The 27,915-nt window shown below is 41.3% G+C and overlaps 1 protein-coding gene across 6 annotated transcripts; it reads left to right on the plus strand.

Annotated features, from left to right (window-relative positions):
• The first annotated feature begins 397 nt into the window (after positions 1 to 397).
• On the plus strand, positions 398 to 27,305 carry CCP110 (centriolar coiled-coil protein 110). Of its 6 annotated transcripts, none has more exons than XM_028705842.2 (15): positions 398 to 867; positions 5,291 to 5,443; positions 5,857 to 5,985; positions 7,724 to 9,344; positions 10,450 to 10,577; positions 11,955 to 12,138; positions 12,397 to 12,524; positions 13,562 to 13,678; positions 14,500 to 14,601; positions 16,187 to 16,303; positions 17,835 to 17,929; positions 19,974 to 20,036; positions 20,181 to 20,240; positions 22,274 to 22,356; positions 25,021 to 27,305. In XM_028705842.2, exons 2-15 carry the CDS (start codon positions 5,303 to 5,305, stop codon positions 25,071 to 25,073), a joined length of 3,021 nt encoding a protein of 1,006 aa, XP_028561675.2. In that variant the 5' UTR covers positions 398 to 867; positions 5,291 to 5,302; the 3' UTR covers positions 25,074 to 27,305. The 6 variants fall into 6 exon arrangements, with proteins under 6 accessions (XP_028561675.2, XP_028561679.2, XP_028561677.2 ...); XM_028705841.2 differs by having other exon boundaries at positions 429 to 867; positions 5,286 to 5,443; XM_028705843.2 differs by having other exon boundaries at positions 445 to 867; positions 5,286 to 5,443; positions 17,835 to 17,914.
• Positions 27,306 to 27,915: the final 610 nt, after the last annotated feature.

Below are 27,915 nucleotides of genomic sequence, written 5' to 3' on the forward strand. Positions count from 1 at the left end.
CTTGCAGCACACAATGGTGAACGTAAGTCTATTACTACTATTGCTGTTGTTGTTTATTGATTAAATAAATAAATAAATAAGTAAATAAATATGTGGGTCTCAGGGCAGTTCACAACCTAAAGTTACAATATAAACCCAAATCCGTTTTTCTAACTTTTACGTATTATTATTATCACGCAAAATCAAACATAAAACAAAATCATCACAGAAAACAGATAGAAATAGCAAAGCAGAGGCAAATAAGGGGTCCAAACAGCAATCCTTTCGGAATCATAGAAATTGCAGCAAGCCTGTGGGAATTAAAACACCATTAACATGGATACCGCTTATTTCCCTTGGCTCTTTTTCTAATTAAAACCGAAACGCCTCGGCGAGCTCCTGAAAACTACAACTCCCAGCATGCCAAGCGCAAGCTTCCGCGTTCTGAGCCCTTGCGGGCCCCTCCTTGCTTTGTGGGCGTTGTAGTTTCCCTTCTTCTCCTCCCAGCGCGGTATCTTAGTGACGGCCGTTAGCGGCTGGTTGCCGCGGGTTTCTTGTCCCGCGAAGCCGGAAGCTGGAAGGCGGGCTCGTGTCGGGGCGGAGGGCAGGCTTGGCGTTGCCAGGGGCCGGGCCGTGGCGGGCGAGGAGCGCGTCCCGCTCGGCTGTGGGCGGCGGCGGCGGAGGAGCCACCTGGCTGGAGGAGGCGCGCGGAGGCGGCGCGCGTCTTGCGCTCCCTGAGAAGCGGGGACGGCGGCAGCCTTGAAGGAGAAGAGGCCGAGAGACGCTCACAAAAGCAGGAGGGTTGCCAACTGACCGGGAAGAGGAGCCGAGCGAGCTGCCTCGGCCTGTACGCCTTTGAGCGGCGTCTTGTTCTGCAGAAAGCAGCAGGTGAAGGAACGCCCCATGTTCTCTTTGTTAAACGTGTTTTATGCCTTTATGCTTATATTCTGTAGGTTTCATTATTTTTATATAAAAAAACAAAGAAATGCATATATAAAGTTGTCCCTGACAAAAAACTGGTAATCTTGGTTTTAAACAGTGCTTCAGGTAATGGTCATTCTCTTTGAAATGCACAAGGATAATAATGTTTTTGTATTTTAAATGCTTAGTGCCCCCTGCGAAAGCATGGCATATTTAAGAATTAAACCCAGAAATGGTATATATTAGGCCTTTTTTATTTGATGGTTTTTTTGTGCTGTGAATCTATGCAAGGGCGTTTTTTGTTGGATGCTTGTTTAAAAACATTTTATGTTGTGTGTTTCAGTAGTTTCTTGCATGGAAGTGTTTATTGGTGGGTGGCTTTATACATGATTACTATTAAGAATAATAATATACAATAATCAACCAAAGCAGCATTTAAAAAGTAACCCAGACAGATAGAATATAAAGTAAAAATAATAACTGTGCAATTGTAACTGATATACACACAATAGGTATGTGCCACACCTGCTCATGGCTGAAGCAGGCCAGTTCTCTGCTCTTAAAGGCAGGGACCTATTCAGGAGTTAGCAACCTGAGAAGGAGGTTGTAGTTGGTGGTCCCTTTATTTACTTGACAGGACAACTGGGGCAGAATTTGCATTAAGAACTGCTGGGAACTTCCATTTCTGAGTTTTGCTGCTGTTTATTAATATTACAGTTTTGTGTAATTTTTCTGTTATTGCTGTTTTTAACTTTGATGTTTTTTTGGGGGGGGGAAGGTTGTTTCTTCCTGTTTTTACTAGAAGTTGCTTTATACAGTAGTTCTTATAGAAAATGTGGGGTGTAAATGTTATCAACATTTCCATAATTCAGTGGTTCTCGGACTGAGTTGGAATGGTGTGGCTTGTGTGTCTAAGTACATAATATGTGGAAGCAGGCTGAAAAGTTCCATGAAACGGGAGGAAGTCTTCCTCTGCTCAGAGACCAAGATATAGGGTTGGTTGAGTACCTACATACAGGATTCCCCCACTGATTCATTTTAGATTTGTGCATACTGCGCATGCCCCCTCTCATCCCAAACTGTTTGCTTCTAATGGAGTTTACACACGTGTGTTTTTTAAGGAAGAATTGAAGACATCTTGTCCTGTTTCCCTCTTTCTAATGCCATTGTTTTCCTTTTTCTAACGCTATTGTTGGCTTGGTGCCCCGTCCACAGATCTTTGCATGCGTACAAGGATCCCTGTGCTTTCAGCTGTGGAGCAGCGATGGTGCTGATTTGGGAGGGGCCTCAGAAGTTAGAATACAGTGGTGCCCCGCAAGACAAATGCCTCGCAAGATGAAAAGACCGCTAGACGAAGAGACTTGCGGAACGGATTATTTTCGTCTTGCGAGGCACCACTGTATATTGATAAAGGTGTGAGAGAGCTAGGTTTGAGAGAAGCTGTTTTAATCCTAATTGTGAGGGATGGGCTCCTATTATTCAGTGGGAAAATAATGGTACTCAGCACATGCTCAGAGTCAGTTCTCTGAAGTATTACACTTGTTTAAAGCCTTGATTGGAAAGACTGTAGAAGATAGAATGATGCAAGGTGGCTACTATTTGAGTAGCAGGATCCTGCTTTTGGGCAAGGACTTCAGGTGATATCTAGTGTTATTCATACCTATTGAAATGGGCTTAAGTTCTTTAAATCCATTGATTTCAGTTGTTCTGCAAAGAGTTTGATATCACTTTATATTGTTGCTAAATAATATTCTGGCCACGCCTGCCCTTGTGGTGTGGGGGTTTGTTTTTTCCTTGACAATTTGGTCCCTCATGGTGAATAGGAGTTGGGCGTGGGGCTAGTACCAAAACTACTTGAGCAGAGCCAGAAACATCAAGCCCTGGGTGTTGAATGCAGTTCTCCACACCTCTTGGAGTCTCCGCACGCTACACTGCTTACTGGCCCTGCTCTGACTGGAATGGGTCCTTGAACTCTGATTATGCCAGAGGGTGGGTGGAAGAGAGCGAGAGAGGTGTGTGAGTATGTATAGAAACTCACCAAAGGTAAAATTTTCATTAATTACTCCACCCACTTTTGTCTTTGGCCCTGCCCACTATTGCCATGTGGCCCTTGGAAGGTTCCCCACTCCTGTTAGACCAGTTAATTATTTGCAGACTCATTCATGGCTTCTTAATTAGAGCTATACCTTTGGAAAGTACCGTATCTTTTGAAGTGCAGTTGGAAAGATCCCATACGTCTCTTGATATTTTTTATCAAGAGTGTTTTCTTTATGGTAAAGAATAGAACCAGCTTGCTCAGTGGGAAGGATCCTAATGAGTTTTTATGTTTTGATATAGTTTTCTTTCCTGATTTCAGTGTATTTTGATTATTTATGTAAACCACAGCCCCAGAGGCAGAATATAAGTAATCATAATAAATCAGTTGTTGAGATGCTGTAATAATTGAATGTTTAACAGCCCAGTTGGTTAAAAGCAATACAGCTGATGACTTAAAAAAACACTGCAAGGAGCTGACAGACATAGTTTAAACTGGTCCTTTTTGAAGTGACTGTTGAGACCCATCAATTGCCTGAGCTATCCTGGTGTGAACACTTGCACTGAAATGCCATCATGACCAATCCTGCTCATATAACCTATGGTTACAGTGACGTATGTGCAGATGTGACCATCGCAAGTGACAGAATTAATGTGGAAATTAGAATATGTGAAGCTGCTCCCGTTGGGTGTTCTTAGGAAAGTCGTGGTCTCGCTGTTTGTTCACCCTAGTTTTCTCTCTGTAAAATGGAAATCAGAATGACTTGGCTCAGATTGGCACCGGGTGACAGCGAACATGGGGTACATTGCAGTGCACTTATCAAGTTTTTTAAAAAATATGATATAATTGAACCAGTGTGCTGCTTGAAGTAACATAGGAATTCTCTTCCTGCTCACTCCCAGAAATCTTCTACTTAGGATGTTGCCTGCCCTTTCTAAGAGATGGCCTCCTATTCAAGAACTCGAGCCCGTGGTGTACAATAACAGGCACCCATTATTTCACAGCATTCCGGTTCCTTGGCACTCTGTAGGAGCAGCTGCAGTTCTAGATTGTTGGCTGTCATTGGAATTTTCTCATCCTCTAGTGACTTGGTAGAGACTCTCGCTGCAGAGTTGTGCTGGTTAAAGGGGGCAAAGAAGGCTGATAGAGAAAGCTGACTTGCACCAGGTCAGACAGTTTGTGTATTGATGCGGTACGGTTTACTCCAGCGGTGGGTCTCCAGCAGAGGTCTTTGCCTTCTCCTGATCTGGTCCTTCTTTAACTGGAGATGATGGACGTTGCACGGATGGGTGACAATCTTGCTTTCTCAACTGAAAATACTTTAAAAGACATGTTTCACTTAATTTTCACAACTAGAAAAATCCAGCTACATTGTGTAGCGTATTGCATAATGCCTCCTGCATACTGATTATCTTAGGGTGATCAATTTTTGGGGGGGGATGAGGACACATTTGGAAATCCAAGAAACATGGATTTGGGCATCACAAAATACTTATTTAGCAGAAGAAAATCGGCGACATGTGGGGTCCTAGGCACAGTATTCAACTTTACACACATTTCACATTCAGCTATGCACACTTGGCAAAAAAACCCAAAGAGGGGGCAGAAAGCGGGCGGTTGTCTGGGGAAAAAAGACCTTGGCAATCCCACCCACCATTTGAACCCAGTGTGTTCTGACTACACACGACTCTATTGCAAGTTGAGAGTCACCTGTATACTCCATGTATGGGATAGGAAGAGTTTTGCTAGAGGGGAAGCTAGTTCATGTATGGATTGAACAAAGTTAGTCAGAGCTGTTCCACCAGGCCTTTGGCCAAGGCACAGTCTGACCCCCTCCTTTGGTAATCCTCACAGAACTCTAGCCCAATGGTTGCCATGAATTTGATTTTGAATTGATTTTGAAATGAATTGATTTTAGAATGCTGTGTTGTTTTTATTGTTGTTAGCCGTTCTGAGTCCAGCTTCAGCTGGGGAGGGCGGGATATAAATAAAAAAAAAATATTATTATTATTAGTCATTCACATTACCTGCATATATGCATGTAGAGCAGACAAAGTGACTTTATGAAACCATGCACAAGGTAGAATCCATAAGTGGTTGGCTTGGTACTTAAAATTCCTTTCCTAATCCCATTGGAGTGTTGTCGAATAGAGTGCTAGCAATGTTGGAAGACATGGTTTCCTATCCAGTGACCTGCCTCCCAGGATATTACAGAGCAACTGTATTGTGGAATTGGGTTGCTTTTCTGAAACTTATCTATGCATGCATCCTGACTTTTGATTATTATTACTATTATTACTATTATTATTATTATTATTAGTATTTTGAATGACAGTATTTCCCTTTGCAGCCCAGTTGGCTTATAAAATGGAGGATTATGAGGAGTTCTGCAAGAAGCAGCTCACAAAGATCCAAGGTGACCCACTGCAGAGAGAAGCCTCTCCATCCGTTCAGCACAAATATATTTCACTTATTCAGTTCAGTGGCATTCCTGTGCTTTCTCCACTGGTAAGATGCCTTTTGCACCTCCAAACTCTTCGTAATGATGCATATTAAAAAGGAAACAAGTAAGCCTTAACCATGTTGGTAATAGGCAGGTTACCGTTCTGCCTAAATTGTTTTGGGAGCAAACATTTTGTTTTGTATATTGAAGTTAAGGATGTTTACGCTAGAAATACTTCACTGCAAGCGGACATAACTAGTGGTGCAGTTAGGTGATTTTGTACTGAGCCTAATGATCTTACTGGTGAGGGTGGAGGGAAACAGGGAGAACCTCTTTAGATGGTAATGTGTATTGCTTCATTTGCTTTAATATGCAGTAGGTCAGCGCTGCTCTGCTTGGTTATGTCAGGGGTGGGGCTACTTCTGTAAATGAGTACATGTTTATCTCCTCCCCCTCTTTCCCTGACTTCATTTTGCAGCTTACTCTTGAGAAAAAAAAGGAGCTACAACAAGACAGACAGAAAGCGCTGGATTTAGAACTCTGGCGCCAGAATTCCAGGAAAAGAGCCTTGCTGAATCGTGTTCAGGAGATTCTGGAAAATGTGCAGGTGAGATTGAGAAGCCTTTCTGAAAAAGGTAGTTACAGCAGTTGTCTGAGTGGTCTGATTTGGAAGCAGATAGATTTTGTTTGCTGTTCCACACCACTGCAATCACCATGGTTCCTTTTATATTGAATAGCCCCGGTAATAGTAACTATAGTAAATTAAGTTACAGTAAATAAAGTGGCTTATCAGTGTAGCGGTTAGAAAATGCAGTTAATTTCCAACTAAACATGATCAGGTTGTGCTGTTAGTACACTATAAATATTGAAGACTGGTTATTGTGGCTTGTATGCAATAGAGGCTCTGCAATTAATGCTGTACTAGCTGGATGCTGTGAATGAGATCTTCACAGTCCTTGACAGGCACAATAAAAGAATGTTTCGCCTTGTAGCAAAACTCTATAGCCCTTGAATTAGCTCACTTGCTAAATGGAGCCTGTGTTCAACTTGTTCAGTTAAGTAATAATAGGGACCAAACATGAGCTATTCATTTTCTTGCTATGTTTATTATTGGGTGCATGGCAACCATTACCTAGCTTGGGAGTTGAAAGATGTGGTAGGAGCATGTGTTGAGGATAAAATACTAATCAGTTAGCCTTCTTCTAAACACCCTGCAGTTAACACAAGCCTTTTAAACTTCATTCCTCAGCTTCCAGCCAACTAATTGGCTTCATGAAGGTTTCACCACAATGCTCATGTTGGCCTGTCATTCAAAGCCAAATGTACTCCTCAGCTTTTTAGCTTAGTGCAGCATGGCAGCTAAGCCAAGGTTGACTTAGCATCATCCAAACCCAGGATTGTGGTTAAGTTCTCTCTTCCTTAACCACAGTCTAAAACTAATACTTGTCCTATAGAAACCAGTTGTGTTTAAGGAGGAGATACCTTGACCACAACCCTGGTTTCGGGCATGACTCTAAGCAAGCTTTGGCTTAGTCAACATTCCATGCTGACCTGAAAAGGTCTGAACTCCTTCCATGAGCTGGCATGTTCACAATGAGCTTACATCTGCCTTACTGCGAAGTGTGAAGCAGGCTAAGTTGACTGGTTTAACACAGGTTATAACAAAAGAGGCAACTTAAGAACATAAATCCTGCTGGATCAGGTCAAAGGCCAATCCAGTCCAGCACCCTGTTATCACATTTACCAACCAGATGCTCATGGGAATCCCACAAGCAGGATCTGTGTGTGACAGTACTCTCCTCATTTGTGATTCCCAGCAACCGGTATTCCAAGGCATAATTGCTACCTAGTCCAGGACCCTAACCATGACACCATATTGGCTCTCTAAAATTAGCGGATAAAAGCTAGATGCGGACACCTAGCACCTGTATCTAGATATGCAAATGCATTTATTCCTTTGTTTATTCCTTTATTTGCTAAGTGAGCAAGCCAGCTGATCTGACTGTTGGGATTCACTGAGCTGTTATAGATGTGCTTAGAAGTCTTCTACGTAACCAGTGAAATTCTTTTCCTTTTACCAGCAGGTGCAAATGTCTTAAAAACTTGCTTCTGACATTCTCTTTCGTTCTACAATCCGTTTGATGTGCTTTGTTCTTTGGAGTGGAATGGGTTAAACTGTTCCAAAAACATTAAAACCCCTTTGAGTGTGTGGAATTGGGTGTTTGTGTTTTGGATCCTGGCCTGTCTGCCTGCTCCATACATTTTTTTGTACCTGTTCTACTAACTTGTATTCATATAACTTTTAACATCTGAACAGCCTACATCCTTCTTTCCCCTCCTTACAGATGAAGCAATCGTCCATTAAAAGTGATTTGGATCAGCCTGACACAGAGAATGTTCCCTTGGATTTAGAATCCAAAGTGTTGAATGGCTTTGTAGTGCAGCCAGACAGCATTTTGCCAAGTCCTGTTGTTCTTAGTGAGCCTGCAGAACCTGAAACGGCACCAGAGGTTGAGCCAGCAGACTTACATGTTGCAGCAAATGGGAACTCTCCTGGAGTAACGGAGGAGTTTATCCCTCATAAACCAAAGGACATTTGCTCTAGCCCCTCTGAAAACCCATCTTCCCCCGAAGGTTTATTTTCCAATCCAATAAACCTCTCGTCTTCAAGCGATACTGTAAAGAAAGGAGGCATTGAGACGGTGTCCCCTGATGCAGAAGGCCCAGATCCTTACGTCATGAGTCTGCAGAACCTCCTGAAAAAATCCAAAGAGTACATACAGAGAGAACAGACCAGGCGTAGCATGCGAAATAGTTCAAAAAGAAGTGGTGGTGAAAGCCATTCAGACAAAGAAAATGATGCTGTGAAAATGAGCGACTCAGCGAAAGAGAGGGGCAAGTTGATGGGCAGAAGTTGTATGGTCACATCAAATATGACTAAATCCAATACTTCTTTGCAAAGTACCTCAGTCCCCAAAAGTAGTATGGGTGTGGTAGCATCGCCCAGTTTTTCCAAAGTGGATATACCAATGAGATCTGGCACGCCTCCTGTTTTGGATTCGGATTCAGATGAAGACATCAAAACCACCTTTTTCTTTGAACGTGACAGTAGCATTCTCAGAAGCTTCACAGGTTCTTACTCAAAACTACCCAGTCCAGAGCCAAGTGTGAGCCCCAAAATGCACAGAAGACGCCCAAGGCCTTCTTCAATGGGGCACATTGTCATTAGCAACCCAATAAACGCTTATGAATTAAGCCCTAAAGAAAAGGGAAGAGCTGTGGACTTGATCACGCAAGACGCTGGTGACCGGCAAATTGCTTCCGATCCTATGCCAAAACTGACTCCAGATTTTACTCTTGCTTGCCCCAGCAAAATGCACACTTTTCACAGGAGCTCTTCAGACATTTGCGATGAATTGGTGGTTGGCAAACGAAATCAAGTGTGCCAGGTTTCTGTTGCTCAACGAGAAAACAAAAGGTTCTCAGTCGGTGCCATGGTAGAAGGAGAGTCTGTGTTAGATGGAACAAGGGCATCGGGGACTTGCCTTTCACGTCCAAGTCCACAGGAAGTTCATGTGGTCAGTTGTCCCATTACAGCGCAAAACACAACAAATGTCAACGTAAACAAGCAAATCGGCCAGTTGGAGAAAGCCAAATGTGGCGTGCCCACGGAACTCAATAAATCTTACGATGTCGAAAAGCCATCTCCCTTACTGATGCAAACGCAGCATAGGCATCAGATGGATACCCCAAATCTCTCTCCTGGAAATGAGCAGACTTCAGAGAGCGGGATTGAAAAGGTGAAACGTAGGCTTGAGCTGGACGCGGAGAGCATGCAGAAGGAAAACGTGCCCTTCATTGCGACAGCAGAGAGCAGCGCACGAGAGCGACGGCTGCATGATCAAAGGTGTCCCGAGGGATCTGTGTCTGGTGCCAAGAGCGAAACATCAGAAAGGAGTGCCATTGGTGAGAGAATGCCCTCTGTAGCAAGCCTCGCTTGGATTGACTAAGATTTGTCCAGAGGGTACTTTTCATCGGCCCACTTGGGTTTGTAGGTTAGGAGCAGTTCCAGGGTTAGAGGGCCCACAGAAAAGAGCTATCTGGTGGACCCCATCCAATGTTGGCAGCCCCGCCCTCAAGCTGCAAGTTTCCCTGGTGGTAGCATCAAACATTTGAGAAGTTGCCATTTTAATTCTTACACAAGGCCCTGGAGGGATACTATGTCAGGCACTCCAGGGCATTGTGAGAAACTTAAAATGGCAGCTCATAGCTGCTTGGTGTGGCAGGGTGCCTAGAGAAAGTGTTGGCACTAGGGTGGCCCTTCTAGAACCCTGGCAGTTGTGTGAGTGTTGATGCCTGGCCTGTCTGTAGACTTGCATGCCTTGATCCTAGCTGTTAGGTGACAGCGAGTCCCATAGGTTTCAGTTGGGCTTCACTTCAAAGTCAGTAGGTTTTGGATTGCAGCTTTTGAGTAGCAACAAACACTTCAGGGAGGATTTTTCTGAAAGCTAATTGGAGCAGCCAAAGCTGCTTTAATCACACCATCTCTAATACCTACAGGATTACTATTTTTTATTGAAAAGCCTTAGGAGAAACCAGTTGACAATAACTTCAACAATTGCAAGGAGGCTTTCTTTTGCTATGCCATAAATGTTGAAACCTCAGTTTTTCCAATGATTTAAAAATCTATAAATAAGAATTGGGTTCCATATTGATTAGGAGCACTAAGGGGCTTAGGCCTATAAAAGGGTAGAAATGTGGAGAAAATGCTGATTGCTGTATGACTCTTAATCACAATATATTGGCAGAAACAACAGGCAGCATCCATAAAAGGATGGGAACAAACCTGGCGTAGGTTGTTAACGTATAACATTTCTCATTATTAATGTATAAAATTTCTCATAGAAACATATGTAGGCCTAGGATCCATACAAAACGGCAAACTCACGCGGGGAGATGGTCAGAATTGGTTCTAAAAAAGGTTTCGAAGACACTTTTGTGTGATACAAGAAGCCCGGTTTCCTTTGCAATCAATCTTAAGGGTAGCTCTCTGTATGTTTTCCCTTTTTAGGAGAGGAAGCTTTAAAACAGAAAATGCTGGCCTTTGAAGAACTGAGGAAGAGACTTGAAGAACAGCATGCTCAGCAACTCTCCTTATTGATAGCTGAGCAAGAAAGAGAACAAGAAAGGCTGCAGAAGGTGAGCAGCCAAGATAAAATATCTGAATAAAATACCTTTAAAATATCAAGATAAAATACCTTTGACTCTGGTCTATACAATCTGATGGTGTTTCTGTCTCTTGGTACTGCGTCCAGAGTAGCCACAAATCTAAACTGAGAGCAGTTTGGGTGGGGGGGAAACTCATCTTCATCTTGGTTCCGAACAAAAGTTAAGCATGTGCATTAGCCTCCAGGTAGAGCAACACTCTCCATTGTTAAAGTACTGCAAAATAAGCACCAGGTCATGTCGGTGGGCTATTTTAATACTGAGATGGAAAGGGCTTCCCAGGAGGCTGTGGCATAATTAATGTATGCTTTCAGAGTTGTGTCCAAAAGGCAATAAAAGCTGCTGGGAATCGTTCCATGGGCAGGAGGCAGACAGTTGCTACGCTCAGTGTGTGTCTGCCGCCAAACACATTTGCGTTAGCAAATGGAGAGACCTCAGGAACAAGGAAGGGATGAGTTGGGTTCGGTCTGCAGGACCTGCAGAAGCTCACATGGGCTGGGATATTGTCTGCTTGTGCTGCTGAAGTTAAGATTCCAGGATGAAAGACTCTCTACATACTGTATGTATGTAAGCTGCACTGTGCTTATCTGAGAAGGGGTGTGTGTGTGTTTAGGTATGAAAATAAATAGAGCACTTGACAAGTTCTTGTGCACCCTAAGAGGTCCTATTAGAATCCTTAAAATTTTGGTGGTGGTGAAGTGAGGAAGCACTTAAGATTGAAGATGCAGGACCTGAGTACAACAGCATAGTCTCTGCTCTGAATACCCATTAATTGCTATTCAGAGGTAAACGGACCCTGTAGTTTGAACACAACTAGTAGCCATTCCTTTTTTCTGCCTGATCATACCATTGGGTCCCTTATTGTGATGCCAAAAAGCTATTTGTAGGCTCCTTCCAAATTTGCCCATTTTGTGGGGGGAATTAACTCTGGGACCTACAGGGTCCCCTGTCCATTTTTAATCCCACTCACTGATCCTGATAACAATGAACGATATATTTTAAAGCTGCAAATATTATAGAATAGTCGATGGAAAAGTCTTTTGGATGGCAGCCTTGAAGATTTGCATTTCTGGCTGTGCCTGCTTTTGTACTTCATCTGTGCTCACTTTCACATGCGTCCCCTGGTAGTTGATTTTTTTAGACACACTTTAGGGTTTACATAAAGGCTGCCAGGAAGGCAGCCAAGCAGAGTTTGCAGAGGAGGAGGTTCCACAAGTGTAGGGTCACCGTTGCATGTGGACAGACCAACTGATTGGCGGCCATTTGGGGTATTGTTTGTGAAGGTTTTAATAGAGGCATTTCCATTTTTTATTTTTTTTGTAATCCAATCCATTTTTTCCCATCCTTCAGGAGATAGAAGAACAGGAATGGAGACTTAAAGGGGAGAACAATGCAATTGCTGAAACGGACATTCCCCAAATGGCTATTGGCAGTGGGAAGGATTTGGAGTGGAGAAGGATCAGTGACACTCGCTTGTTGGAATCTGTGCTGACTCAAGTGGAAACCATCCACAGCACAAGCTCAGAGAGTGCTGGTAAAAATGGAAAGCCTATTGATTTTCATATGCAACCTGATTTTAAATAATCCATGAAGAACTTGCTCTTTAGATCAGCCTTAATTTTTAATGGAATTTTATGTGCTGGCTACATGGAGATTTTAGGAGCAAAAAGTAATTCTTTCCTTCTCTCCCCTGCTTCCCCCCCCCACCCCAAAAATGAGTGAGTATGAAAAACATGGGCATTTTTTCTGGATATTCATTTACTTAATCATGATTTAAACTTTTTAAATGCAGGTTTTGCCAATACCACTATGCCTGGTTCTACCGCTGATTCTCCATTCTACCTTTGGGAACCACCAGCAAGTGGAAAATCTGTTTTAACAACCAGGTCCATTAACAGGAGTAAAATGAGATGGTCTCAGGTGGGGAACTCATTATTTACAGGAGTACATAGTAAAGCTTTGATGAAAAAGCTCTTTTATTTGAATTTTGCTAATATTCTATGTACTTTATAAATTCAGTGTTAATTGCTTCCTCTGCCTCCACCCCTTTCAATATGCCATTTCTATTAAATGTAAATACAGACTCCATGAGTTGTATCCAGTGTTAGTCCTACTCAGAGTAGACTCATTGAAGCTAATGGTCATGACTGATTTAGATCTATTATTTTCAGTACCTCTACCCTGAATAAAGGTTAGTTCAGTCCAGCCTTTTGACTTCAGATTTGGCAAAGAGAGCAACAGAATGTGATAAGTCTTGGACAGTGTTTGAACTCCACTCTGCTAATTTTGTTAAAAGCAATGCCATTTTATGGAATAGTAAGTGTACAATTGTAGAAATAGTTTCATTGCTTTTAGTTCACTGAGTTCACTTGAAATTTTACGTTATTGTACATGGCTTCAGTCACTTTCGATTGTGAAGCAGTTCATAAATGTGCAAATTACAAAAACGGATAAATGTAAAATGAACTTAAGAGCCATGCTGGCTTAGAACGAAGGCCAGTCTAGTCCAACGTTCTGTTCACAGTGGCCAGTCAGATACTTACTGGAAGCCTGCAAGCAGGACAAGAGCACAAATACTCTCTCTCCCTAGTCACATTCCCAAGCAACTGGTATTTGGAGGCACCTCCAGTACTGGAGACAAAACAGAGCTTTCACTTCCGGCAGCCATTGATCGCCTTGCCCTCCATGGATTTAATCTAATACCAATCAAGTTGGTGGCCTTCACTACATCTCGTAGCCAGTTTCATAGTTTTAACAATGCACTCTGTGAAGAAGTACTTATTGTCCTTAATCATCCAACATTCAGCCTTGTTGGATGACCCCTGGGTCAACCTAGATGCTACGCAAGAGGGAGAATACCTTCTCTTCTTCCTTGCCATTCATAAATGTGTGTGTGTGGCAGGCGGGAGCATATCAACTCCTGATTACATGGTACCATCTTACTCTTTCTCTTTAAGGTGTACAGCCCTGAGATGAAAAGAAAATTGAACAAGATCTCTGCTCTGGCAAAAGGATTTCTAACTCGCAGGCTCTTGCAAACAGAGAAGCTGAAGCAGCTTAGGCAAACTGTGAAAGTAAGGAGCCATCTGCAGTCCGCCCTTATGTGTAATCAACACTGTGCATGTGGTTTTCTTTTTATCTGCAACAGCCATTTTACAAATTAGAGATTCCTTTCTGAAACTCGAGCCGCTGCTGCTTCCCTCTTCTGTTTTGCCCAGCTGTTCTTTATATCCCCCACCCCGCATGCCAAGCCCTCCTGTCTTTTCTCCTCCCCCAGCTCCTTCTCCAGTTCTCAACCAGCAACACACACTACCTAGCAGTCTTCTGTGAGTCTTGATCCCCACTTCTGGAAGGCTGCAGGTTTTTCGACCACTGCCCCCTCCATCACACAACACCAGAACGAGAGTCTCTGGGAATCAAGGCAGCTTTTTAAACAAATCGTAGTTTTACTTGTGAAGTGCACTTGAACTGCTGGAGGGTTACCGGCAGATTTCGATAGTATGACCATGTATTTAGTATAGGTTAAAAAAAAGAAAAGCTGCAGAATATAGAGCTGTGTGCACAAGATCAGGAGGCCTTGAAAAGAACAATTTCACTAAACCAGGGATGGGGAACCTGTGACCTCTCAGATGTTCTTGAACAGCCTCGGCCAGCATGACCAGTGATAAAAAATGATAGTAGTTGCACTGCCAACGATATCTGGAGAGCCATAAGGTCCTCCATCTGTGCATTAAGCCTGGGGTGGAGTAATTTCAGATGATGCAATAGATCTTCTCCTACATCTCGTAGCCCTGTAACCTCTTCCCCCCAATCTGCTGGTGATTTGCTTTTTAATTCAATAGGAAATGAATCCCTCCCCCAATTGCTGAGCCAGACATGTGTGGGTTTTTCTTAGGACACAATGGAATTCATTAGAAACTTCCAGTCAGAAGCTCCATTAAAGAGAGGAAGTGTTTCAGCTCAAGATGCTAACCTGCAGGAGAGAGTGGCCGCTCAGGTGATGTATAGTCTGAAATGCACACCTTTAATGAGTTTATGCTAGTGAAATTTATATTATTTTACTGTATGTTTGGCCTGCTTTTCAGATAGTTATTGTCTTCCAAGGCATCCTTTTCTTGAAGAATAAGAAGACAGGCCCTGCCCATCAGGTTTACAAGGAAAAAGCGATGAGAGACAAGGAAACTGGGTGGGGGGAGATCAGGTCTTCAAGGCCAGAACTTGCTGGTGAGCTATAAGCAGTTTGGCCCTGCTCACCTGTCCTTGCTGGTGTTCTTACTTCATTATCTACTGGTGGCTTTTATTCCTTTGGCTGATACCAGATTGTCCTCTCCCTTTGATTCTGCAGTCCCAGGACAGATACCCATAGGAATCAAGTGTCCTTTCAGGCAGGCAGAGGGGACATAAACTCCATGTAACTACTTTTTAAACTCTGTCAGACATTGAATTTGAATGTTGGGTGCAAAAAAAGAAAAGAGGTTTATTGGGCCTAATGTGTTTCAATTTTGATTAGACCCTTCATTAAGGCATTATAAAAGAAAACACTGTTCTCAAAATTCTCTTTTACAAAGTGTTTACTGTGTAATTACCTGAAACCTGTTGGGCCTAATGAATCAATTTTGTGCATTTTGAAGGTTTATCTTCTGTTTCCTGCATTAATGCCTCTTCTCCCTTTTCCCACTTCCATATTCATCATGCCAAGACACAGTTTAGAACTCCAACAGTGGTTTGAGCTTCCAAACGTGCAAGAGCCAATCCATGGTTTGGAGCCGCTTGGCATTCCTGTGGCCCCCAGAGGTGTTAGATCACAAATGTGGTTTGTTGGTTCAGATGTCTCTACAAACCATGACTAGTGCAAACCATGGTTTGCAAAAACCGCTTCAAGCCATGTTTCACTAAATTTGCTTTATTGACTTATTGCAAACAATGGTTTGTGAATTCTGACATAATGCCAAACCATAGTTGAGCATCTTTCAACCATTTAGAAGATGTCTAAATTAAACCTCTGTTGTAGTGATACAGATATTTTGACACTTCAGAGAATTCTTCCTTTGGGCAAATTATCTCATCCCTTCTGTATATTCTAGCCCTGAATGGCTTCTCAAGAGAGGCACAATATTGTCTCTCCATCTTGTGCTCAGCTTAGTATCAATGCTTGACCTTTGGTGGTCCACAGAGTGACATGATTTCTGTTGGACTACTGTCAGCTCTGTCTCAGTTACTCCAAATGCTACACACCCTGAGTCATTTGAGATCCAGTCTGTATGGGATCCAGTTGTTCACAGAAATAACTAAATGGCACACCTTAAAATATTTACTTGCCTTTTATTTTATTATTTGGTTATTACATTTTATATACCCTTCCAAGCTCAGATGTGGTGTACTTGGTTCTCCCCTCCCCATTTCATTTTCACAACAACTCTGTGAGGTAGGTTGAGAGACAGTGACTAGCCCAGGATTATCCAGTGAGTGTCATGGCTGGGTGGGAATTCAAACCCTGGTCTCCCAGCTCACAGTATAACTCTGTTACACCACACTGGCTTTCATTGCCATTGCATTTCATAGGTGTTTCTTCTCTCCCACAGTTGCGAGCTGCTTTGTATGACATTCATGATATCTTCTTCAAAATGGAAGTGTCTGAGAGAATGAGTATCCTGAGTCATGATCGAGAGGTTCGCAAAGAAAAAATGCTCCGGCAACTGGTGTGTTGCAGCACTGCTTAATTTAAGAATATGTTTAACTAGTTTTTGCACTAATACATTTTTTCCCCTCTTGTGACCCTGAATTGCTCATATTTCTGGTTGCTTTCAGGTGAAAATTGTTGGTCAACAGTTGTGTGCATGAGAAATACTTTTTTATTTCCCCCTTCTTCCAGGGAGCTCAGGCAAATCATCAAATAACAACACATCTGATAAAACACTATTCAACCAATATTTTTTTATTATTATTTTTACCCTGCTGTTCAGCCAAAAAGGCTTACATGTAACCAAAACAAGACAGCCTTTATTTATGCTTACAGTCTAAATAATAATAATGATAATAAGTAATAAATAATAAATACAATCTTTAAAAAAAACCACAGTCTAAAAAAGCACAACACACGAGGAAAACGGAACAAGGAGGGAAGAGGAAAATCAAAACTCGGCACCAATTTCTAAGCAGATGTGTTTCTTTAACAACTAGCTGGTATAATTCAGGGACAGGAGGTGCCTAATGGAGCTGCAGCTCCAGCATAGTTGATGAAATGAGCCTTGATCCTATCTCTTCCACTGAGGCACTCTGATGAGAGTTGAGGGAGATGAGGCCTGACGTTAAAGCAGAACAGAAGGGGCAAGCTCTACTTCTCAGCTCTCCCAGTCCTGGAAAGCTTAGGAGAACCATTGGCCCTCATGTTTTCAGTGCAGAGCCTTTATTTACTTACGTATTTAGGGAGGATCATTCCATCAGGTGTGCCCCCACCGGCAGTGTGAAGGGGTGGAAGCCTAGATGAGAAATAACCTGACAGCCCTGCGTGGGGCGGTAATATTCCCACTGTTCTCTAGGCTGCCACAAACACTCTTCTTCTCCCAGGCCTTTGGCTGATTAAACAGTTTATGGCCTTTTAAACTGTGTTGGGGGGTATTGTTTTTGTTTGTTGCTACGTTATATATTTTTGAGTTTTTATATTGTAAACCGCCTGGTGATCCTCAGATGGCGTATAGAAATTTAACAAATAAAAGAGATAAATAAATAAAAACACGTAGGGAAACAATTCTCCCCAATAGCAAAGCTAAGCTGGTCATTGGTAACAAGGCTGTAGGGGAAATGGGCCACTAATAAACAAGGGGGCAGTATCTACATCACTGAGGAAAACCCAAAACCCAAGTTTGCAGAAATCCAAAAGGCATTTAGAGAGAGAAACCTGAAAGGACAGCCAAGTCTCCCAGCATCAGATAAATGATGATATCCCACGCAGGGCAGAACCTGTCTTAAATTCAGTTCGGACCCCCTGAAATCCTCTGGGAACATTAAGCTAGCATAAAAAAGCAAGAACTGGATTTCTTTGGAGAGTCAATTGATAAAAATGTGTGGAACTGAGGGGAAACCTCAAGCACCATCTTAAATGTCTCTATGCAGGATAAAGTCCCATTCTGTGTACTGCAGCCTTTAGAACATTATGTATACTGATTATGCTTTGGGGTGAATCTAGGTTTTATTAGTAGTAATACTAATATCTAAAATTGTCCTGCGTAGGATAAAGCAAAGGGCTCAAGAGAGAGAGCAACACTTTCTACAGCTACACAGAAGTCTCTGGACAGGAAGAAATATATGAAGTATGTGGGGAAACGGTAAAGGAAGCATATACTGATGTATTTAGATGTGCATGGCTAGATGTGTGGGCAGAATAGCCTGTTGCATGTTAAGTGGTCTGTGATTCTTGTGAAAAGGAAGGAAACAAGTTAAGTTTCTGTTCTAACATTTTCCTGCCTAATACTTCTTTAGTGATGTATCATGATCGGCATAAACTTAGGAATCCGAACTCTTGTTGACGGATTACCTTAATTCAGGATGTTCTTCCATATAAAATAGCTAGAACATTTGCCAGATTCTTTCTTCAGGGTGCATCCAGCTAAGTTCTGCTCAGAGTAGACACACTGAAATTGATCCAAGGTACAGTTGTACCTTGGTACTAGAACGCCTTGGTACGGGTACGTTTTGGCTCCTGAACGCCACAAACCCAAAAGTAAGTGTTCCGGTTTCAAACGTTCTTTGGAAGCCGAACGTCCAATACGGCTTCCGATTGAGTGTAGGAAGCTCCTGCAGCCAATCGGAAGCCATGCCTTGGTTTTCAAATGTCGAATGGACTTCCAGAACGGATTCTGTTTGAGAACCAAGGTACGACTGTACTCACATCCATTTTCTTTAGTGGGTCTGATATCTCCCAAATAGTTCATATAAATAAGAATCTAGATTTTTGTTGTTGTAGCCAAGTTGCACACCCCTCCAGCTTTTTCCCAGTTTATTCTGGTCTGCTGAGCAAGTGGGTTGCTGCAGGTATTTGCACATCTCTTTAAAGTAGGCCCTTATCTTTCTCCTACCTTACACCCCCCCCTTGTCCTTTGCCCCTTTCCTTTGCCCTTTCCATACATTCTGCCCTGCAGCATGGTTAGATGTCAGTTACTGCAGAGGGATTGAAGCCAGACTGTCTGGCTTCTGGATCACTACATTAGGAAATAGAGTGAGGAAGAGACTATCAGGAAGCAAATTACATGTAAGTTATGTACAGAACTGGTAGCAAAACATCTGTGAGCATATAGAATATGCTTTCTTCTTCCAAGGTGATTGGGCTGCATTCGGAGAATGTTTGTTCTCTGCTAAGCATGCTCAGCCATTTCCCTGTGATCCTTGGAATACATTTTTCCTCCCTGGCACAAATTTTCCCCTTAGCCTAGGGTGGATTCAGTTCAGCACCAAAATTAACCATGGCTCAGACTAATTAGTGTGTCTCTTGAGAAACCCACTCAAAACAGGGTTTAAATCATGGTTATAAGTTCCACCCCTGGTTAGTCTTTACTATGATTAAGGTTGTTACCAGCATTGTGTCTTGATCCCAGCAAGACCTTGGATCATTGCTACGTACACTAAATGCTTGGAGCAACTTCCTGTTCAGTGTTCGGTATTACTGTACAGTGGTACCTCGGGTTAAGTACTTAATTCGTTCTGGAGGTCCGTTCTTAACCTGAAACTGTTCTTAACCTGAGGTCCCACTTTAGCTAACGGGGCCTCCTGTTGCTGCCACGCCGCCAGAGCATGATTTCTGTTCTCATCCTGAAGCAAAGTTCTTAACCCAAGGTACTATTTCTGGGTTAGCAGAGTCTGTAACCTGAAGCATATGTAACCTGAAGCGTATGTAACCCAAGGTACCACTGTACTCCCTTGTAGAAAAGGGATGGGGAACCTTCTTGGCCCGTGGGCCAGCTATTTGTGTCCCCACCCGCATAGGCCGATTTTGCCAGGTGAGGGATGAACACCTTTCAAAGCGCGGTGCTTCACAAACACCTGGCAACCAGCGCTTCGGAAGTCAGGCTCTTGGAAAGTGCTGTGCAAGAAGCTTTGCAGGCACTCTAGCAATGGGCAGGGACTGCAAAGCCCCTTTCACCCAAGCCCCATCCTTTCTTGCCCCACACAAGTGGGACAGTGGCTGTAGAGCCAAAGGAAGAGGCCTCATAGGCTTGCAGGCTGTAGGTTTCCCTCTTCTTTGGTAGAGCATTCAAATTTCTGACTTTCCTTGTTTAGGTAGCTGTGGGAAATAAAACCAAATATTTACTTGATTTCCATCCCACCATCCCAGTAGCTCTTTTGCATATATCTGTGTATTTTATTTTTCTGTAGGCCTTCTGAAATGGGAATGCCAAATAAAAAAACAATTTTGAAACAAAAGACGCCAGAAAACAGGTTTGTAAAAATAGTATTTTTAAAAATCTTTTCCCCTGTGCAGTATATAATGGTTACTTTATTTTTGTCCCTATGACTTTTGCTGCTCTCTAGGAATATAGTTTGTCTGATTGTAAGGTTCTAATGATAAGTCTTCCTTTACAGAGTTCTTCAGCCAAACCAGGGTCAAAATGCTCCTGTTCAAAGACTCCTTTACAGACAAGGGTAAGAGCACACTTACTTTCTGTAGCTGAAATGCTTTTTATTTGTTTGTTTATTGCATTTACGAGTCACTTTCCGTGAAACACACCGAAAAGATTTAACAATTAAAAAGCAACAATAAAGAATTGTTTTCTGCACTTTTGCACTTGTTTCTCAAACAGTACCTAACCATCGTCTGGCTACAGCTCAATGTGTGTCTGGAGAAGATGACTTGGGTTTACAAAAGCCATGTGTGATGTGTATTTTTCAAGGATGAAAGAGTATTTAATAATAATAATAATAATAATAATAATAATAATAATAATAATAATAATAATAATGGATACGTAGTACATATTGCGGGGGAAGGATCCAGGCTAAAATCCACTCTGAGGAGTATTGCTTTTGTTTGCCTGAAAGAAAAATGGATACAGTCCCCAAATGGGTTAGATGGTGCCTATTTTATTGGACTAGATGGAATTAGAGTAATAGCAGAAAACTTCTTCCTGAATAAGTTGTACAGTCATACCTTGGATCCCGAAAGCCTTGGTACTCAGACGTTTTGGCTCCTGAATGCCGCAAACCTGGAAGTGAGTGTTCTGGTTTGCAAACGTTCTTTGGAACCTGAACACCTGACAGGGCTTCCAATTGGCTGCAGGAGCTTCCTGCAGCCAATCAGAAGCTGCGCTTTGGTTTCCGAATGTTTTGGAAGTCAAACGGATTTCCGAAATGGATTCTGTTTTACTTCCAAGGTACGACTGTATTTGCAGTCTAAAAGCTTAGCCCTAATACCAAATTGGTTTAATAAAAGGTGGGATCAGACTTGTTTGGGGACATCAGAACTTTATTCTGATATCTTTTGAGGTCTGTGAAAAACCATTAGCACCAGTGCAAAATATAGTGCTAATAAGGCACCTGAACTTCCAGCTTTCATTGTAATATCTAGCCATGTGGGTTCATCTTGTCTCCCATTTGCAATCTTACAGCTCCCTGCAATGTAATCTTGGTTCAGTTACATTTTTCTTTCTTTGATTAAAATACATTTTGTTTATAAAGATCATGTGGGCACTTTTAAAAATGAGTAAAAATGATTTTAAAAAACCATGGTTTGGCACTGACATGAGCAAAGCCTCGTGCTCGCATGTTCCCTCCTCCCCTCCCTTCTCTTTCATTCTTCATTTTTAGGCAGCCACTTGCACTTCAGGTAGAAACCGCAGTTTATATCCAAACCACAAAACCGGCTCTTACAGAGCTGGATTGCAGGCTAGGATCAACCTATAGTTTGTAGTCCTGGGTTAGAAGGATCACACAGACTATAATTTGCTGGGCTATTGTTCTGTCAAGCTCCATTTTGTCTACACTGATAAGGAGCCACTTTCCAGGGGTTTCCGATGGGAATCTGCAGATGCTGGAACCTGCTGCACACAAAACATGTGTAGCAAAACATCTTTAGGACTGAGCTGCTACTGTCGCTTCCCCTCCAACTCCAAACCAGCTTCCAATAAAGTAGGACTGCCTAATTAAAACAGCACAGAAGTGTAGAACTCAATTATTAACTAATCCAGTCATGTAGAGTGTTGATATGTGTATTAACCTGGTTTTTAACTCCTTTGTTTTAATTAATTTTTGACAGTCTAAAAATAATTGCTTTAAGCGTTTTTTTAACTTTATGGTCTTGCTCTTTTCGTAAGCATCTTTTAGGTTTTACTGTATTCAAGCAATACATAAATCTTGTGAATTAAACAAATTAAAACGGAGCGTGATGTGGGAGTGTGTGAGCATGAGAGTTATTCATGTGTTGCCAAACCATAGTCGGGAATAAACACGTGAATCAACTGGTTGGGGTTATTTTATTTTTTTAATAACATTGATGCTATTGTGTTGTTCCTAATTAATGGGAATTCCACAACAGGAACATTTACAGAATGCCATGTAGTTTATTGTATTGTTGTGGAATACTCTGGCAAAGAAAGATTTTTGATTATTGTTGTTGTTTTTCGAAACAGCATTTTAGCTTGGATGCAAGTGACTTATTAACTCCTTTTATATTCAATCAGAACCCCTAAGACCTCAGTGAAGGGGGCTGAGCAAAATAGAAAGAAGCCCTCAGAGAGCAGAGTGTCTAACAAGGCCCTTTCAGGTGTGTAAAAAGAAAAAGTGTGCTTGGATCTTATTTAACAAGGAAAAGAGTAAGTTGTTCATATAAAGAGGCTTAAGTAGCATACCTTTCTGCAGTTGCTGCACCAGCTATGCTCTAGCTCTGCTATACTAACCCCGACTGAAATTAATGCAAAGCATAGTTGTGATCATCCAACTGCATGAATAGAATAGATTCATTTTAGTCCACTTGCACACTCCAGCATAATCACAATTGGAAAAGCTTCAGATACAGAGCATTCCTAATTTTTTTAATGGTATGTATTCCTGTTTTGCATAGATAACCTGCAATTAATACTCTTGGGGTGCCTGAATACTATTGTGCTTTAAAATAAACAAACTTCCTGGCTGAAACACACGTACACTCCTCACTTATGTTATTGTGCATGATTGCTCCATATGTAAATATATATTGTTTCATAAATATACACATGTATATTTATATATGTGTGTGTGTGTGTGTGTGTTTATATATATAAAACATATGGTGAGTAAAAAGTATTGTTTTACCATATATTCTACTAATAATGCTGTGCATGCCTATTGTTTTTGAGATCCTGTAGACTGAAGAGTTTAAAGAGGTCAATTTCTATCTGCAAAAAAGGAGGGTAAAATAATGCAGAAAGAATCCTCCCGCTTTTTCCATTGCGGCTGGCTTATTCTGTTTTCACAGTTGTGCCATGAATACCTTGCTTCAGGTATTCATCCTCTTAAAATGTGAATTTTACTTATTTCAGCTGTTTATATACTCCCTTAGTTGAAGGTTCTCAGGTTAGCTCTTCCTTAAGCAATAATCGGCACCAATGGAAGCAGGGATACAAAGACCGGCAGTAAATCAAACCAGCTTGTCACAGTTCCCAAACGCTATAGTAAGCAGCTGTGCATTTGAATAATGGTGTATTGGGCCCAGAAATGGACGAGAACTCTGCCAATAACAGGAGAGGCCCACCTGTTGTCACCTGTGCCACATACTCCTTCTTCTCCCCCGTCCTGAGGCTTCTGCCTCCTTGGATGGGAAAGAGGTAGCAAAGGACATGGGCTGGCGTTGTGCCCTCTGGGCATTTGAATTTAACACTTGATAAATGCCACTGATTTAGTGCTTTGTCCAATGCTGGTCCTGTGGCAAACAGATAGGTATAGAAAGCATTCCTTAGTGGTAGAAAAGCCCAAGATCACTGAATTGCACCATATGCTACTGTCATTTCCTCCACTTGGAGCATTGCACGTAGCTCTCCATCGTTTGTTTTTAGATCTTTTAATCGTGCAATAATAATTATTTTATTTCTTACGTGCATTTCTTTTCCACTTCCGTAGTTGAAAGCTGATCATCGTTTGTCTCTCTGAAAATTAGACCTATAGGCTTAACATGCACAAATGATCCAAACCTGTGGGTATATTAGGATAATTTCAAGTCCCCACCTGGACTTGGAAGTTCACTGGGTAATCTTGGGCAAGTCACTGCCTCTCACAGCCGAACCTGCCTCACAGGGTTGTTGTGAGGATTAAATATTGAAGGGGGGGGGGGACTGCATGCACCAAAGACCAAAATAGCTGAATCAAGGCCCAAACAACCATACAAGCAGCCAGTCATCCAGTTCACCCTGCCTGATTGAGCATCCAAGCCCAAGTGAGCAAATAATTCCTCCCCTGGGAGAGACCAACTCTAGTCTCTGCTTCCAAACTAAAGGATGGGGCAAACTCGTCCCTGCCAAGCACAAGAATGCTGGTGTTCCAAGTGAAGCAGAAGTCAGTTTTTCTTAGTGAACTTTGTTTTCTAGGATGTAGCATGTGTGACACTTCCTCCAAAGAAGGTCATGGTTTTTTTTGGAAGAATTTCACACAGATCACCAACTCATCCTCTCTTTTTACTCAATGTGCGCTTCCAATGTTTTGATCCATCTGCTGTTGCCTCAGCTTTCTGCTATTTCAAGACTGTGCAGTTAGAATTTCCACAAAGGAATATTTCTGGATTTGGATACTTTTTATGGCTCTTATCAGGTGTGTTTTCTGCACTTAATGTGAAGGCGTGGATATCCTATACCTTGGATCTTGAACGCCCTGCAACTCAGATGTTATGGCTCCTGAACACCACAAACCCGGAAGTGATTGTTCCACTTTGCGAACGTTCTTTTGGAACCCGAACATCCAGCAGGGCATCCGTGGCTTCTGGTTGGCTGCAGGAGCTTACTGCAGCCAATCAAAAGCCTTGATTTGGTTTTCAAACGTTTTGGAAGTCGAATGGACTTCTGGAATGGATTCCGTTCGACTTCCAAGGTACGACTGTACTATGGATATAGAAGGCCGTTGCCTGTTCCATCTGATAAGGCCTTGGTGTGGACCTGTCCTGCTTCCTTGAAGTTCAATTATTGAGCGCTGAAGCAGCTGCTACATACAACTGACAACAGAAGAAACTGAAAAATGGCTCTTCAGTGTTGATAACTATTTTTTGCCATGCATTTATGCACAGCGTGGTTAGTTTTCACATAACTTTTCGAAGGTGTTTATACAATTACAGTTTTGAAATGCAGATTTATAAAGGGATAGTTCATCTGCGTCGGCATTATTACTGCTTGCTTATAACACGCAGTAGGCATTTTAAATAAGTAACACTTCAGTTTAAAAAATGTTCTTTCCCCTTTGCTTTTAGGAGTATATGCCGGAAAAACCCAAAGAAAGAAGCCAAATGTTGTGACAACTTAAGAAGGCAGCATTCTCTTGGCTAAGCGGCTGATCTGTCTGTAAATGTTCTCCACTGGTTCTGGTCTTCCTGCTGTCACACATGATGCTTTGAATCAACAAGGATATGTTTTGTGATACGAGATTTCTCAGAGATAGCCGCCAGAATGAAAAGGGAACTGGACAGCCCAACAAACTTGAAGAAGCATTTATCCTGCATGTTTCAACCACCTCATGTATCCATTAACTTATACTCGAAACTGTGATCTACATTGTGCATCCTCAGGAAAATATGTATGTGGTGATTCTTAGGAGAACATTTTTGCAAACTTGAACCTGTGCTGCACTCTTTATAGGGCAGCAAATGAACTCAAAATGGCAGTTTGTACATTCTGCATTAACAGTTGTCTATATCATTCTGTATATTTAATTAAACATTCAGCTTCAGCTGTGTTGATTGTCTTTGGCAGCTGCCATGTTTTTAACCATGCATAGCCTTGCCTCAAGTCTAAGCCACTTTGGCCCCACTGAAAGTCAGCGAGGCAAATTTTGGCCTTTCATTGCAGCAAGAAGTGTCAAGCATTTCTGGTGGTTGGCGCTGTTAGCTTCGCAGCATAAATACAGGTTGCTGCTTTCACCTGCCATGGTAAATTTGATTTTTGTAGTAGGCAAATTTGAATGTGCAGTCAGCACCCCAATCTCACCAAATCAAAGCTTTGAATTGCCAGTTTCCCTCCCTAAATATGAAGAGGACAAAAGTGTATATAAAATATAGTAACAACAATTATTTAGGAGGCTTCTTTTGCTACTACACATTTGTCTTTTGTATATATATTTTTCTCTAAATGAAAGGTTTTGGATTTTTTTTTAATGAAGAAAAGGATACTCTTTCCTCCCATTTGGGGGACAGGATTGTAGCAAACTCCTTTGGGTTTCTGAGGGCTAATCCTCCAAGATAATCTACTCTTGCTGTTACTGAGGAATAAGAAATATTTGTAAGAATAATGAGTGAATTTTGCAACTTGGCTTTGGCCTTAAATCCAGCTGGATTCCCAGAAAGTGAAATTCTTACATTACCAAAGCCATGTCTGAAAAAAGGACATATTTATGTAAGTTATTTGTACTTGCTGTTTTAGACAGAGATGAATTACTTAGATCTTGGTGTGGCTATGAAATGTAGAATCAAATGCAGTCGTGTTGAGAAATGTATAGATCTAATCTGCCAACTGGCATTAGATAATTGTGCTGTAGCTTATCCAGTGCACAGAGAACTATTAAACTTAATTATATGATATTGAATTGGTATTAATATTATGTTAAATATTCAGCGCTTCAGATCTGGCACTACAGTTCTGGCTCAAAATATTATTCAATATAAATTGAAAAAGGATTAAATTAACAATGGGGGTGACTTTACATACACACATCTATTTATTCATATGGGGATGGGTGTAAACCTATTCATTAGCTGTATCTTCTAGTGCTCTTCTATATCATGCAGTATTTTCAACTGATCTTGTTGGAGAGGCAACAATTTTGATTCAAAAGGATGTGGTGGTGGTGTAACCAACTGCTCAGCAGTCCTCCAAGCATAGCTTTGTCTCTTGCAGGCTACCTGTTGAAAGGTTCCTTTTGGTTAATTTACGCAGCGCAATGCAAACACTTCTAATTTATTAGATTCCTAAGTAGTTCTTAGAGCTTACTTTTGGCTCATAAAGCTTTTGCATGACTTGAATGTTTTTTAAGGGGGGGGGGGAATAGCATAAGACTTGACAAGCGAAATGAATTTTAAGAATTGCAGATGTTGCCTTGTAGATTAGAAATACACTACCGTTTAATAGATATGCCAGTGCTAATTTTTTTTTTTTGCTAGAGCTTGTTCGTTGTGTGCTGTGGTGTTAATTCAGAAGTAAAAAATTCTGTAAATAGAAGCAAGTTTTAACATAAAAAGTACAGACCAATTGTTACTTTATTCAGATATCCTAAGTACACTTTTTATTTTTTTTATTTTTTATTTTAAAGTCAACTAAAATGTAAATGTTTCAACTGTCATTAGGCCTTCTATTTACAAGTGCCAGGATCACTTTTGTAATTTGATATATTTTATATTTATTTATTATATTAATTTTCAGTTCACTTTTTTATTTTGAGTGGAATGCAATATTATAAAATGTATTTTTATACTTTTCCTTTTCACCCGTTTTGCTTTCCCCCCCTTAAGCATATTGCACAATAAAACTTTTTTTTATCTTTAAAGTGTATGTGTTTTCTTAACTCAAATTTATTTTTTTTAAAAAGAAAAACAGTGTAAGTTATCGGGCATTTCCCCCGTCCCCAAGCTATAGATTAAGTAGCATAAAGTTCACCAACTTAGTATGAATGCTTCAAATGACAAAATAATAATAATAATAATAATAATAATAATAAAAATAAATAAATAAATAAATAATTTATTTATTTATTTATTTATTTATTTATTTATTTATTTATTTATTTATTTATTTATACATACATACATACATACATACATACATACATACATACATACCCTGCCCATCTGGCTGGGCTTCCCCAGCCACTCTGGGCAGCTTCAAAAAGAATATTAAAATACTGTGATACATCAAATATTAAAAGCTTCCTGAAACAGGGCTGCCTTCAGATGTCTTCTAAAAGTCTGGTGGTGGTTGTTCTCTTTGACATCTGGTGGGAGGGCATTCCACAGGGAGGGTGCCACTACCGAGAATGCCAATGAAATATGGCATTCATTGTTGTTGTTCCTCTTCTGTTGGACATGAAAAATTAATATCTGAAATTCAGAAATTATTCCAGTATTTTAAACTTTGTAAAGCCAGCAATAAAACATAAC

This window comes from Podarcis muralis, chromosome 14, assembly GCF_964188315.1.
Source record: "Podarcis muralis chromosome 14, rPodMur119.hap1.1, whole genome shotgun sequence".
Lineage (NCBI taxonomy): Eukaryota > Metazoa > Chordata > Lepidosauria > Squamata > Lacertidae > Podarcis > Podarcis muralis.

Coding starts and splice junctions, on each gene's coding strand:
- CCP110 (XM_028705842.2), top strand. CDS start 5,303: ATGGAGGATTATGAGGAGTTCTGCAAGAAGCAGCTCACAAAGATCCAA. Junction 10,578..11,954: donor AACAAGAAAGGCTGCAGAAG/GTGAGCAGCCAA, acceptor CCCATCCTTCAG/GAGATAGAAGAACAGGAATG. Junction 13,679..14,499: donor AGCTTAGGCAAACTGTGAAA/GTAAGGAGCCAT, acceptor GGTTTTTCTTAG/GACACAATGGAATTCATTAG.